This window comes from Macrobrachium nipponense, chromosome 9 (assembly GCF_015104395.2).
Source record: "Macrobrachium nipponense isolate FS-2020 chromosome 9, ASM1510439v2, whole genome shotgun sequence".
Classification (NCBI taxonomy): domain Eukaryota; kingdom Metazoa; phylum Arthropoda; class Malacostraca; order Decapoda; family Palaemonidae; genus Macrobrachium; species Macrobrachium nipponense.
In genome coordinates, this window is record NC_061110.1 from 108,344,948 (window position 1) to 108,358,288 (window position 13,341).

The 13,341-nt window shown below is 47.3% G+C and overlaps 1 protein-coding gene across 1 annotated transcript in view; it reads left to right on the plus strand.

Moving 5' to 3' along the window:
* LOC135218206 (DNA primase small subunit-like) overlaps nucleotides 1-13,341 on the plus strand; it is a 34,827-nt gene that overhangs the window by 18,714 nt on the left and 2,772 nt on the right. Inside the window, exon 7 of the mRNA XM_064254358.1 lies at nucleotides 11,664-13,334. Coding sequence (XP_064110428.1) covers nucleotides 11,664-11,683 — 20 coding nt within the window. The 3' untranslated portion in view covers nucleotides 11,684-13,334. The remainder of the gene's footprint in view (nucleotides 1-11,663; nucleotides 13,335-13,341) is intronic.

Consider the following 13,341-nt stretch of genomic DNA (forward strand, 5'->3'; position numbering starts at 1 on the left):
AAGTCATACAGCAAGCACATTGGGTTCAAGGATCATAGCGCAGTTTGTTCCTTAACGTCCTACGTCTTAGCAAAGAACAAGAACCCTTCCAACCCTTGGCCGAGGACGTTCGAGATCAAAGGGTTGTCGGAGCTAGTGGGACCTGAAGCTGAGAGAGTCCTGTGTCCTGTCAGGGCTCTCAAGTTTTATTTGCAGAGAACCAGAGCATGCAGAGGCTCTTCGGAAAACTTGTGGTGCTCTGTGAAAAAAACCAGATCTTCCGATGTCGAAGAACGCACTGGTGTTTTCTTCTTAAGAAGTACGGTTAAGGAAGCCCATGAAAAGTGTAGTGAAAGTGACATGGAGCTTCTGAAAGTGAAAGCCCACGAGTTGAGGGCTATTGCTACTTCGGTGGCTTTTCACAAAAATATGGCAATCAAAGATATTTTGGGCGCCACTATTGGCGAAGCAATTCGGTGTTCGCTTCACACTACCTGCGGGAGGTTGAAAGCAACATACGAAAATTGTTACTCGCTCGGACCATACGTCGCTGCAGACACTGTTTTGGGGCAGGAAGGTAGCGCTCATCCTATCCTTTAATGGTTAGGGGAGTTTTTTAACTTGTGTTATGGTTGTGGGGTTGACTGCCTGCGGCGGATCTCCCTTCCATTAGCTTAGTCTAAGTGGGATACTTTTGGTAGGCTACGCCAGGTGGTTTGGTTTTACTTCGTTGCCCTCATTTGTATGGTCAATGGTCTAGTCACGTCGTGGTCTCGCCCCTGTTGACAGATCATCTGGAGTGCACCAGCTTTATAGGTCTCTACCTTGCTGGCAACTCTAGTAGCACAAGCAGACTTACGCGGCAGTAACCACGAAGTCAGCTATGCTAACAGGTAAGGAACCAAGATATCAATTATCTGCATATATATGTTTCCTAAAATCTTCTATTCTGTCTACTCCCACCACCAAAGTGGATTCAGCTATATATATATCTGACAGGTAAGTTTCATTGAACAAAATGATATTGTAATAATACAATTAAGTTTGTTCATACTTACCTGGCAGATATATATAATCAAGTACCCACCACCTCCCCTCAGGAGACAGTGGAAATAAAAATTAGAATAGAAAAATGGGAATGGTTCCTGATACCCGCCTCCCAGCGGCGGGAATGGGTACTAACCACCTGACTCCCACTGCGTGTGTCGTAAGTGTTTAAATTTCTGTCGGATTCGGAAAAATACAGCTATATATATATCTGCCAGGTAAGTATGAACAAACTTAATTGTATCATTACAATATCATTTTTGTATCAACTTTATTTTAATGGTAGTCTACCAGTAACCTGATTACGTATTTATCAGTATCAGCTATTTAGTTAAAAAAAAAAAATGCAGCCTCATAATTCAAAACTGTAAGTTAATTTTTCTGTTAAAAGTGAGTTTAAGAACTCTAAATTTCTGTTACCTTAACAATATTGTGACAAACTGTAATGAAGACTACTCAGAATACCTCAGGCATTCAATAAATGAAAAGAAATTTGTCCTCAAGTAACCTATGTATATTTACAATAGTACTATATATATTTAATTGCCTTTGGCTTACAACCTGTAAATCATGGGCAATGGCTCGCTTTACACGGTCGACTCAGGTGATTCATCTTTAACCCCTTGTCTGGCTGACCTGTCTTAGTGGGTCCTGGTTACACCTTACTGTCAATTTCCCTTTCAGCACTGAATGACCTCATAGGACCCAGCACTCTTTGGTCTAAATTCTGTATTCTGTTCTTTTTTCTGACCAACAGAAGTGGCAATGCATTTGCCACTCCCCCATTATTTAACCACTTTCAATGAAGGCAAATGACTGAGATAATGGAGACAGGAAAACTTCTCTAATGGGTACCGTGTTTTAACTTAAACTGGATCTACTATGTGAAGAGGTATGGGTGGGGTCACTAATCAACTAAAGTATGTTTGATTCACTCTAATGGAGGAAGAAGATAAGTATGTACCTCAGAGATGATAGCAATACGTAAGAAGTGCCAGCACAAAACTGTCATAACTGTGACAAAGAAAAGAAGTGATCTAATAATACTACATACACACAATTTAGAATAATAGGGATTTATTACAGTATTCAGTACATATTCTGGAGCTGTGAGATATCTTTATATCAATTGTGGACTTGCGTGCTTTCTTGATAATCCAAAAGTGATGATCATTATAGTAATATTAAATATATAGATAATGGAAACAATTGATCTTGATTTTCTGTTAAATAAAATGAGAAAGATCCAGTTATTAAAAGTAGTACTGTACAACAAGGAGTGTTTGTTGTAGGTAGATGTTTGTCCAGCAGTCTAGGTTATGTGGTTGAATGTATTTTCTGCAAGCATAGAGAAAGTCATAATAGATGTGCATTAGGTGTTGCACTAATTTTGATTTTACTTGTGTTTCAAGGTACTAGTTATTACTGTGCATTTATGTATTTCTGTTAAGTACTGTACAGTTTTAAATGTGCTTCCAAATTGATATTATGATTATATACATTACTCCACACACATCCCCACATTCCCTTCCCTCTTTGTTCAAATTATGTGAATGACTAGCAGTTCATGTTGACTGTCTAGGGATCAGTTGGTGTCCCTAAGAATATGGGGGATTAGATTATGACAATTTATTAGGTACTACGTATTAGGATTTTTCTGGTTCTGGGTTTAGGACTGCTTGCAGGAAGGTGTCAGCTGTTGTGCTGCAATACCCCTCCAGCTGTTGTTATTGCAAGGTAGTCTTGAGTACCATATTATTTGCCCATGATTTTATTAACTTTCTCCCTGCAGTTTGAGTTTGTATCTTAAACTCATCAAAAGGAACCAGACCAAATTGGTAGAAGTGCTTTTGAGTGTAACTTCTCTTGATGCTGAATAAATATTTGAAGGCATTTTTTTTTCACTATATTCTGCCATAGATTTCTGCCATTTAGATTTAAAAGTCTTTGTGATCTGGCACACTGGCTTGAAGAGGTTGTTATCAGGAATTGTGTTGCTTCTGCTGTCAGACCTTGAAGTGGTGGTTATTTAGAGGAGCCCACAATCAAATACCATTACTCTTGTAAAAGATACCTTTGGGTGCAGTTGTCGTTATGAATTAGACTACCTTTATTACTTGCTGCATGTCCACTTGACTAATGGTAATGCCATGTTATAGTGGAAACTCTAGCTCTGAAAGAGGTTGGCAAATTTTTAGTTATGAATTGTGTTCATACATCTCTCTTGAGTCATACTGTGCAGGAATACCTATCTCTAAATTCAGTACCAAAGAAATAAGTTTTAGGACATGTGGTGTTCCCACTGCACTAGACCTATAACTGCACTTTTTTTTCTTTTTTTCTGTGCTGTGAATCACCACTGTTGGTGTGCAGCTCCCATCGGGTTATATTCGATCACTTTCAAAGAAGGATGAGCTGCCAAAAGTATGTATTTTGTTTATCACAAGCTCATGTTTTTATGCTTCTCAGTGTTTTTAAGTGCACAGTAGGTTAAAAAATAAAAAAAACTAGGAAACTGCATAAAATTTCCTCACATTCTTATTTCCTGACTATCTTTTTTATACAAGGAAAGTTCTTAAGCCAAAAATTCAAAACATATATGCCTAGGTCTGCGCACCAAATTTGTTTAATCTTTTGTATCTTGAATGAAATTTTCCACATTCTAATTGATCTTGAAGTAATGAAGGCAAGGCCTTGCCACAAAGAGATATGGAGAGAGTGACTTTCGTCTGTCAATGATTCTCTGCAGTTGAGTAGAAAAGAATAGAGATGATACAGCATTTTTGCCTTTAAAAACATGGTGCTTAAGGACTTTCTTTTTTTTAAAAAAGTGTGCAATCAAGCCCTATGAAACAAGGTCCAATGCTGAAGTCACCATTTTATTATTTATTAGTGTGGTTATTTTGATTAAATTATAATTTCCAATAAAAAAGTTCTGTAATAATACTTATTTCCTGTTCATAAAATATTCATATAAAAGAGAGAAGGATATGAACTTTTTATATATTGTACTTTAATATTAGTTTTAGTCCCAGTACAGAATTTTACTTTTTGTATAATAATGTAAATGTTCACCTGTGTCTTTCTTATGACGATGTTTTTGCTTGTTTGTGTGACGCATTTACATTGCATGGAACCAGTGGTTATTCAGCAACAGGCTCATGACGATGTGAGCCTTTCTATCAGTTGTTCAGCTCTATTAATAGCTCCTAGACATAACATCTCTGTAACTTCCTAGTTGTAGTATTATCAACCCACCACAATACATTTTCTAGTCACATGCATTTCAAAATTCTCTCTCTCTCTCTCTACATGCATTATAGCATACACAACTTTAATTTTCTATAATGCATTGGTAAATGGATTTTTGTTTTAAGTGACATAGAAAAGGATCAAGAAGCTGATAAAATTTATTGATATATATTCCCTGCAAGTGCCCTTTAGTTTTACTTTGATTAGTCATTATGTATTTGAATTTAATTTCATCACAAAATTGGTTACAGATGCATATTTCATTTGTTCCGATGCGAGATACTTACCTCGAACCATTTCATAGGAGATTCCCGGATGTCGATCCGGGTCCGACCAGAAAATTCTGGTTATATGCCGCACCCAGGTCAGGCCTATGCCCCAGGGGTCGGAGACCAAGCCATCCTAATGACCTATAGTCAGTCCTTCTCTGGTCGCAGGAGCGTGAATACGCCCCTGCTCGTCCGGTGTCCGGCCCTTATCCTTTGTCCGTGTGTGTGCTTTGTGTGCGTGTATCGTGTTTTTGTGCGATGTCGGCCTCGGAGCCTCAACGTCGTTGCCCCGGTCCTGAAGGACGGGCTTGTGGAGCTTTTCTCTCGCCCCCTCTGATTGATCCTCATTCTTTGTGTCTTCGTAGGGGGGGGGGGGCGCTTGCTCTAAAAGACAACACGTGCGTGGAGTGCATTTCTTGGCCATCGTATCAGTGGGATTTTGGCTTCCACTAGAAGAAAAAAGAAGTCTAAATCTTCGTCGGCGAAGATTTCGCGGGGATCGAGGAGTGAGAGCAGCAGCAGAGACGGCGGCGCCCCTTCTCCTTCGGTATCGTCGGAGAGGAAGTCTCCCGCCTTTCTGCAGGTTCTTTCTCCTGCCCCCTCCCAGCGAGGGGGCCTAGGTGAGTCCGTTGCCGGGTCTCCCCCCAGGGGGGGTCCCGATGAGTCGTTTCCCCAACAGGTGGGTACCGGAGGCTTCCGCGGTGCTGAGGGACTGCTGGTCGCGGTTGCAGCTCCAGGGCTCCCCGTCCTGGTCCTCTCTCTTGGCATCGGTGCAGGGGGGGACCCGTCCCTCCCCTCTGCGGAGCTTCCGCTTCGACTCTCCCCGCTTCGGGCCTCCGTCTACGGCTCTCCCCCCTACAGTCGCCTCGCTGCGGCCCCTCCGCTCTCGAGCAGAGCTCGCCGCTCGCGGCCGGACCCGGGCCGGTTTACCCGGTCACGGATCCACCCAACCACCCGGCTCCAACCCTTTTCCCTTCTGCCATTGGGGATGTCTTTCTCCCTCGTACTCCGGGCAGATCCCCAGTTAAGGACGATGCATTCCCGTCCTGGGGCTTCCCGTCTAGGGGACAGGAGGAGCCGGGAATGGCCTTGGGAGCGGCCTTCAGGGGCGGTCCCGCTGTGATAGAGGTGTCCCCGAAGCGGCCGAAAACGCTCCTCGCGTTCCCCCCGCGACGGGAGTCGCCGGAGGAGAAGCAAGAGACGTCGGGATTCGTCAAGGGGAGAGGAGTTCTTCAAGTTACTACTCAAGGGAGCGATCCTCCCGTAGGAGGAGACGCTCCTCCAAGAAGAGACGCCTCGTCCATGGGAGACACAAGGAGACAGTAGTTACCTCCCCTCGTCCTCGAGCGGCTCTTCCCGCTCTCATCATCGTAGCCGGGATCGTATAGAGGGAGTGACAGGCGTCGGGACAACTCCCCCCAGGGGCGGAGGCGTTCTCCTTCCCCGAGGGTGGCCCCCACCCCCACCCCCAATGGCCCCCAGGAAGGTCTCTCATGGGGGGTTCCCAGCCGTCTCCCTCCCTACTCGTCCCTCGGTCCCGGTGGATCCTGCCTCGGTCTCGTCAGCCATAGGGTTGGCCTCCATGACCCGAGCGGGCCCCTCCCTTCTTCCGTGTTCCCACACGATTGTCACCTTCGCGAATGGAGCCTAGAGCCGATACCTCCTTAGGGGGTTCATAGCCCCTCCACCGCTCAGGTATGAGTACCTTTCTCGGGATGGGCCAGGCGTTCGGGGCATCCCCCCTTGCAGGAGACCGGTGTGCAACCGGGTTTAGGAGCCCCTCTCCGGGGAGCTTCTCCAGCTTCCCTCCAGCTAGGGTCTTGGGCCTCTCCTCCGTCGCGGGACGCTGAGAAGAGACCCTTGGTCCAGGAGGGTACTCCAGAATGCCCTGGAGGAATTGGGTCCAGTGGATGAAGGTTCTGCTTTCAGGAGAGTCCTCTCTCTGATTAGGTCCATGAACCGGCTAGAGGAGCCAGCCCCGACGGTAGAGGACAACAGATCCATGGCGGTGGACTTTCTGTTCAGGGACCCAGAGGAACCCAAGCCCTCTCTCAGCCTCCCTAGGTCCAACAATACGGAGAAGGCCCAGACGGTGGTGGAGAAACTCATTGCAGGCTCCAGTAACTCCTTACGTTGGCACTCCTCAGCTAGACTACTCCCAGCGTCTAAGCCGAGTCAGAGGAGGCTATATGGCCCGGGAGGTGCCCCTCTCCTCCCCAAATCCGTTGGAAAGGTAACTTGGCAGCCCTAGCGCCCGGACTCTCGGAAGAGAGGCTCACGTCGGGACTAGTCTCCTTCTCTCACCAGGAGGCTATGGCTATGGAAGTCACAGCGTGGACCTCGATTCATGTGGCTTCTTGGTTAGATCTGTGGTCCGGGGCGGTAGCCAGGTTCCCACACCCTCCACGACTTGAGGGACGAGCCTCTCTTGCCCAATTCAAAGAACTAATTTTGTCGGGGGGTAAGTCCTTGGGCTTCCTCACGACCCAACTGGTCTCGTCCTGGGCGAACTGGATCTTGAGGAGGAGGGATTCTGTGCTGGCCAAACTCCCTAGGAGCATTCCTGAGAGGGAGCTAAGGACCCTTCGAAACGCCCCAGTGGAAGGAGCTGCTCTCTTTCCGGAGAAGCTAGTGGAGGAGTCTGTGGAACGGGGGAGGAAGGCCAGCCAAGGCCCAATCGTTTATAGGGCCCCTCCCCTACGTCAGTCGGTGCCGAAAAGACCTAGTGAGAGGCCGAAGCCTCAGAATAGGACCCTCTCGGCTCCCCCCACGGAATCACCCCTGCGGAACTGGAGAGACCAGGGAACTCAGCCCTCCCCAGGACCCTCCCTCCTTCCCAGGCACCCTTCAGGCCCAGACACCCTACTTCTTCCAGGAGGGGTCGTAACAACCGCTTCCCTAGGAGGAAGTAGGGAGTCGAGGCCCTCTACCGTGTCTTTCGCCCACCGGTGGGGTTGGCCTCTCGAGCTGTTGGCAGAACTGGGAGGATCTCGGAGCCGAGCCCTGGACAGTCCAGGTCCTCAGGGACGGTTACCGAATCCCCTTTCTAGACCAGAAGCCTCCCTTGACAGGGGAGCCAGCCAATCTGGCCTCTCAGCCCCGGAACCCTGTTCACAGGGAGGCCCTAAGGCTAGAAGTTCAGGCACTGCTGGAGAGGGAGCCCTCCAGCAGGGTGGTGGATCGCTCCCCCGGGTTCTTCAGTCGAACTTTTCCTGGTGGAGAAGTCGTCAGGGGGTGGCGGCCACCGTCATAGACCTTTCGGTCCTCAACTCATCATCCTAAAAGACGCCCTTCAAGATGGAAACACCACGCATCGGTGCTGGCTTCCGGTGAGGCAAGGGGATTTCATGATGCCCCTGGATCTCAAAGACGCCTACTTCCAGATCCCGGTACACCCGTCCTCCAGAAAATACCTTCGCATAAGTTGGGAGGACCGGACCTTCCAGTTTCAAGTCACTCTGCTGTGGACTGGCAACGGCCTCCGGCAAGTGTTCACGAGGGTGTTCTCCTGGTGTCGTCTTGGGCCCACAAGAGGGGTATACGCCTTCTCAGGTACCTAGACGACTGGCTACTCCTTTCCTCCTCAAAGGAGCGCTTGGTAGAACAGAGAGACGCCCTCCTGGCCTTCTGCAAAACCCTGGGAATCATGGTGAACTGGGAGAAGTCCCTTCTAGCTCCCTCCACCAGGATGGTGTACCTGGGGATGGAATTGGATACGGAAGTGGGGCGAGCTTTCCCCTCGGAGGACAGGCTGGCAAACCTCCGAAAAATTGCCTGCAACTTCCTAAGCCACCCCCAGAGACCGGCAAAGGAGTGGCAAAGGCTTTTAGGCCACCTGGTCTCCTTGGAAAAACTAGTCCCCCAGGGAAGGCTGAGATTAAGGCCACTACAATGGGACCTGAAAGTAGGGTGGTCCCAGAAGGAGGAAACACCTCAAAAGCCGGTTTCCATCTCACTGGCAGCAAGGAAGGCCCTCGGTTGGTGGCTGAATCCTGCAAACTCTCATCGGGGTGTGCCCCTCGGGTCAGTCCCCGGGAGATGCTCCTGTTTACGGACGCGTCGAAGGCAGGCTGGGGGCCCACCTGAATTCCCTCTCAGTGCGGGGGATATGGTCGCAAGAGCAGAGCACCTTCCACATAAACAAACTGGAGCTCTTGGCAGTAAAGCATGCCCTGGAAGCATTCAAGGAGGCAGTGGGAGGACACTCGGTGTGTCTGATGTGCGACAATGCCACAGTGGTCGCCTACGTCAAGAAGCAAGGAGGCCTGAGATCAAGGGATCTCTGCGGATTGACGGAGGAGATCTTGAGCCAAACCGAAGCCCTCGGGACCTCCTTGACGGCAAGATTCATTCCCGGCAAGAAAAACGTAATCGCCGACGGCCTCAGCAGACGGGGTCAGGTGGTGGGATCCGAATGGTCCCTACACCCCGAAGTAGCGAGGGAACTAATTTAGGAAGTGGGCTGCCCCATCCCTTTATCCCGGACCTGTTTGCTACAAGGCTAAACACCAACTGCCGGTGTACTGCTCCCCGGTGCCGGACCCAGCCGCGTTTTGGGAGGATGCGTTCCAGCACCCGTGGGATGGCTGGACATGTACGCGTTCCCTCCCTTCGGAGTCCTCAGGCAGGTCCTCAACCATCTAAGAAAGGCGAAAGGGGCGGCCCTGACGTTGGTGGCGCCTTGGTGGCCGGACAGGGAGTGGTTCCCGGACCTTCTAGAGTTGGCCTCTCTTCCCCCTTGGGAGCTGCCCCCCAGGCCAGACCTGTTAAGACAGCCCCACTTCGAGAGGTTCCACAGGAACATTCCAGCCCTCTCCCTTCACGGCTGGAGACTATCGAGCGGCTGTTAAATATGAGAGGGTTTTCTGGGGAGGGTGGCTTCTCACATGTCCAGTTACTTGAGGGAATCCTCCGCTAACATCTACCAGGCAAAGTGGAAGGTTTTTGGGGCCTGGTGTAGAAAGCGTAACCTGGAACCTCTCCGAGCGAAGATCCCAGACATCGCAGAATTCTTGACCTACCTGAGGTTGGACAAGGGCCCTGTCAATTCCAGCAGTCAAAGGAGCCAGGTCCGCATTGAGCCAGGTCTTCTCCCCTGAAAGGGCTGGATACTGGGGAACTCGAAGCCTCTGTCCTTGCTTCATAAGGAGCTTTTGAGGCAGAAGTGTCCTCCCAGCGCTGGCTTGGTTCCCCGCTGGGATGTTGCAATAGTTTTAGATTCCCTGAGGAAGCCCCCGTTCGAGCCGCTCAAGGACATCCTGGATAGGGAGCTGACCCTCAAGACAGTGTTTTCTGCTAGCCCTGCCTCCACGAAGAGGGTGGGGAGCTCCACGGCCTCTTCGTATGTAGTGACCCACACGAGGGGATGGAAGGAACTCTCATTCAGGTTTGTCCCCTCCTTCGTGGCTAAGAATCAGAACCCCTCGAGCTCGGATCTCAGGTTCGTGGAGTTTTCCATCCCTGCCCTCCCGAAATCGGACCAGCCTAAGGATCTCCTCCTTTGTCCGGTGAGGGCAGTTCGGAAGTACATGGAAAGAACAGCCCGATTCAGGCCGGAGGTAAAGAACCTCTTCGTCACCACGGGAAGGGTGAAGAAGGCAGCCTCGAAAAACACCATCTCCTTTTGGCTGAGAGAAACCATCCGGAGAGCCTACGAGAAGGGGGGCCTTTCCCCTCCAGAGGGAGCCAGGCCATGACATCAGGGGAATTGGGGTGTCCCTTTCATTGCTCCAAAGAACATGGCAGTGGACCAGGTCCTGAGGGCAGGAGTCTGGAATAGGCAGTCGACATTCCACAGCCCACTATCTAAAAGACTGCACGAGAAGGTCGCTCGACGCCTTTGAGATTTGGCCCCGTGGTGGCAGGCCAGCAGCAGGTCTAGGTCCCCTCTCCAATCTTCTTGAAGTGGACGGGCCGGTGTGTATTGAGTGTATGTGAGTGTGTGTGGTTTTTCCTCAAATCCCCCCTAATCCTTATCCTTGTTATCCCTGGGTCTTTGTTTTTTTTTTTTTGGAGCGAGGAATCCAGGAATACTCCGTAAGATACCATGAGTGCGTATGGTCTCAGTACAAACCACAGTTTTACATGTCAAGGTTTGGTTATACCCGCACCAGGCTTGCCTTGCACCCCTCCTAACCAACCACCCACGATAACGGGCTGGGTTGAGTTCTAAGGGGAGCAGTCGCCCCTCCTCTGACCTATCACCTTTGGGGGCCGTTCCCTCCCCTAACCTTCGCCCTCCTCCTAAAGAGTAAGTCTCCTATGAAATGGTTCGAGGTAAGTATCTCGCATCGGAACAAATCACAAATTCTTGGTAATTTGTATTTTTCCTAGCGATACTTACCTCGAACCAATGGTTGGAATTAAACATCCCGCCCTTCCAGCCCCGCTTGGAAAGCCTTAGGGGAGACACCTCGGAGTGGAGTAAGAAGGACTGACTATAGGTCATTAGGATGGCTTGGTCTCCGACCCCTGGGGCATAGGCCTGACCTGGGTGCGGCATATAACCAGAATTTTCTGGTCGGACCCGGATCGACATCCGGGAATCTCCTATGAAATGGTTCGAGGTAAGTATCGCTAGGAAAAATACAAATTACCAAGAATTTGTGATATTTGTCATATCCTTACAAAATTACCCTTGGGAAGAAATTTAGGAAATTGTAAAGACCAGTTTCGTGTCAATTTCTTGATGTCTAGATATCAGTGTTCCACTTGCTATTAAGACTACTTAGTGGAGCCAACCACCTACAGTTCACCTTGCACAACTGCATCGCTCAAGCTCATTGCATTTTGTGTTTGCTTTTCATGCAACCCCAAGGGCATTTGCCACCAACATAGTTGTTTGATGTTTTAACTGTGTAATTTCACCTCTCAGTTAAAGCTTTTTGATAGCTAACCTTAAGCTGTTGTAATGTAACACATTGGTCTGGTTAAAATATATCGTAAGGTGCAACATTTAAATGTTTACTTCTTGATGATTTTTTTGTGCTTTGGCAAAGGGATGTTTACCAATATAGGAGGATGTCTGATGTTAAAAAGTGCTTTGGTACTTTGAATGGCGGTTGTTTATTTTAGGTTTAGATATTTTGACAAAAAAAATTTTTTTTTTTTTAACAGATATGGAGAAGACTTTCTGAAAAGCCTTCAGTCTGATGTGGATCTAGAAGCCTCCTTTTGGTGATGGACCAGTTATTACCCTAAAAGTTTGAGTGATTCATTTTAACATTGTCAGTCTTGTGTGTGTGTATATATATATTACACATATGCAGAAGACTTTCTGAAATGCCTTCAGTGTGATGTGGATCTAGAAGTCTCCTTTTGATTATGGATCTGGTATTACCTTAATTGTTTGAATTATGCATTTTTACATCTCAGTCTTAATGTGTTTGGGAGCCCTAACATTGTTTATTTTTCTCAGATGGTGCTTTTGGAACAGATATACATTTTGAATAATGTTAGAATAAGGGTTATAGGGAAAAAAAATTCTATTCAAGGGTGATAAGTATTTTGTCAGACCTGAATATTGTCTAATGCTTGAATTGGCAGGTCAGTGATCTGAAATGTATATGGAGGACTTATTACCAGCATAATGTTGTTAAGGAATATTTAAAACATTGTAGATGGTGTCATTGCTCTGTGAGTGTGATAAACCTCCTTTACTTATTGTAAAGAATATTTTTACTTCCACTGTTTTAAGTTTTTCATCTTTGGGTAATTCATTGTACATGATAGAAGTGACAGCAATATTGCTGAGTGAAATATCTTGAGCCAGGAATTTTATTTTTAATATGAACTTTCATATCATTCAGAATTGAAATAGAAAGAAAATATTAATACTTTTGACTTTTAAGTCAGTATCGTAACTTTCATCACCACCTCCCATCTTTTTGTCACAAAATCACAAACAATAGCATAACTTTCACCACATTCTCCCCATCTTTTTGTCATAAGTCACATTTAGTAGTTGTCCAGGTGCTCATGGCTTTGTAGGCATGTTTCAACACTCATTGGCATACAATGAGTTTGTCTTATAGTTGAATACTGTCACAGTCTTTCTCAACAGCACTCATTTCCAATGTTGCAGCTGCGAAGGGAGTACTTGTCCATTGATGCCTTTTATGGGAATGTGAAGAAACATTCATAAGGTGTTTGGTTGGTTGCCACACACATCAGGGACCTAGGAATATGTAGTTCCCAGCCTTCAACAGGAAAACTTTGGGAATGTAGTGCCAAAAAGAACTGTTGTAGCATTCCACCTGTTAGTACATGGATTACACGCTGATGAGTAGCTGGTTGATATTCCACACTTGCAGAAACTAAAGGTGTACACTGTAAAGTACCAGTCCCCGGCCTTCAACAGAAAAACTTCGGGAATGTAGTGCTGGGCAGATATTGGTTGGCGTGCAGATTGTATGCAGTGAGGATGAGTGGTTGGTTGATACTCCATGTACATGTAAAAACTGATGGTTCTTGACAGATGTGGAGGCTGCAACACAGTCTGAGTAGTTTTACTCTGGCACCCATGAGATACAGAAAATAGAAGACATTCACTCAACAGTTGCATCAGAGGTCATGTCTTCCACAAGGAAGGAAAGCATAAACCAACTATATACTCATCTACCACAGAGTGGATGCTTTATCTAGTTTGAAGTGGGCCTTCACAGCCAATTGTGTCTTTCTAAAGGGCAAGTAGCTTTAATTAATGTTCCAGTCTTCTTATTAAATTGCAGCTTAACTTCAGCATCGTAGACTTTTGGTCGGGTGTTATACATCTATTGAAAGTGGGAGGTTCTGG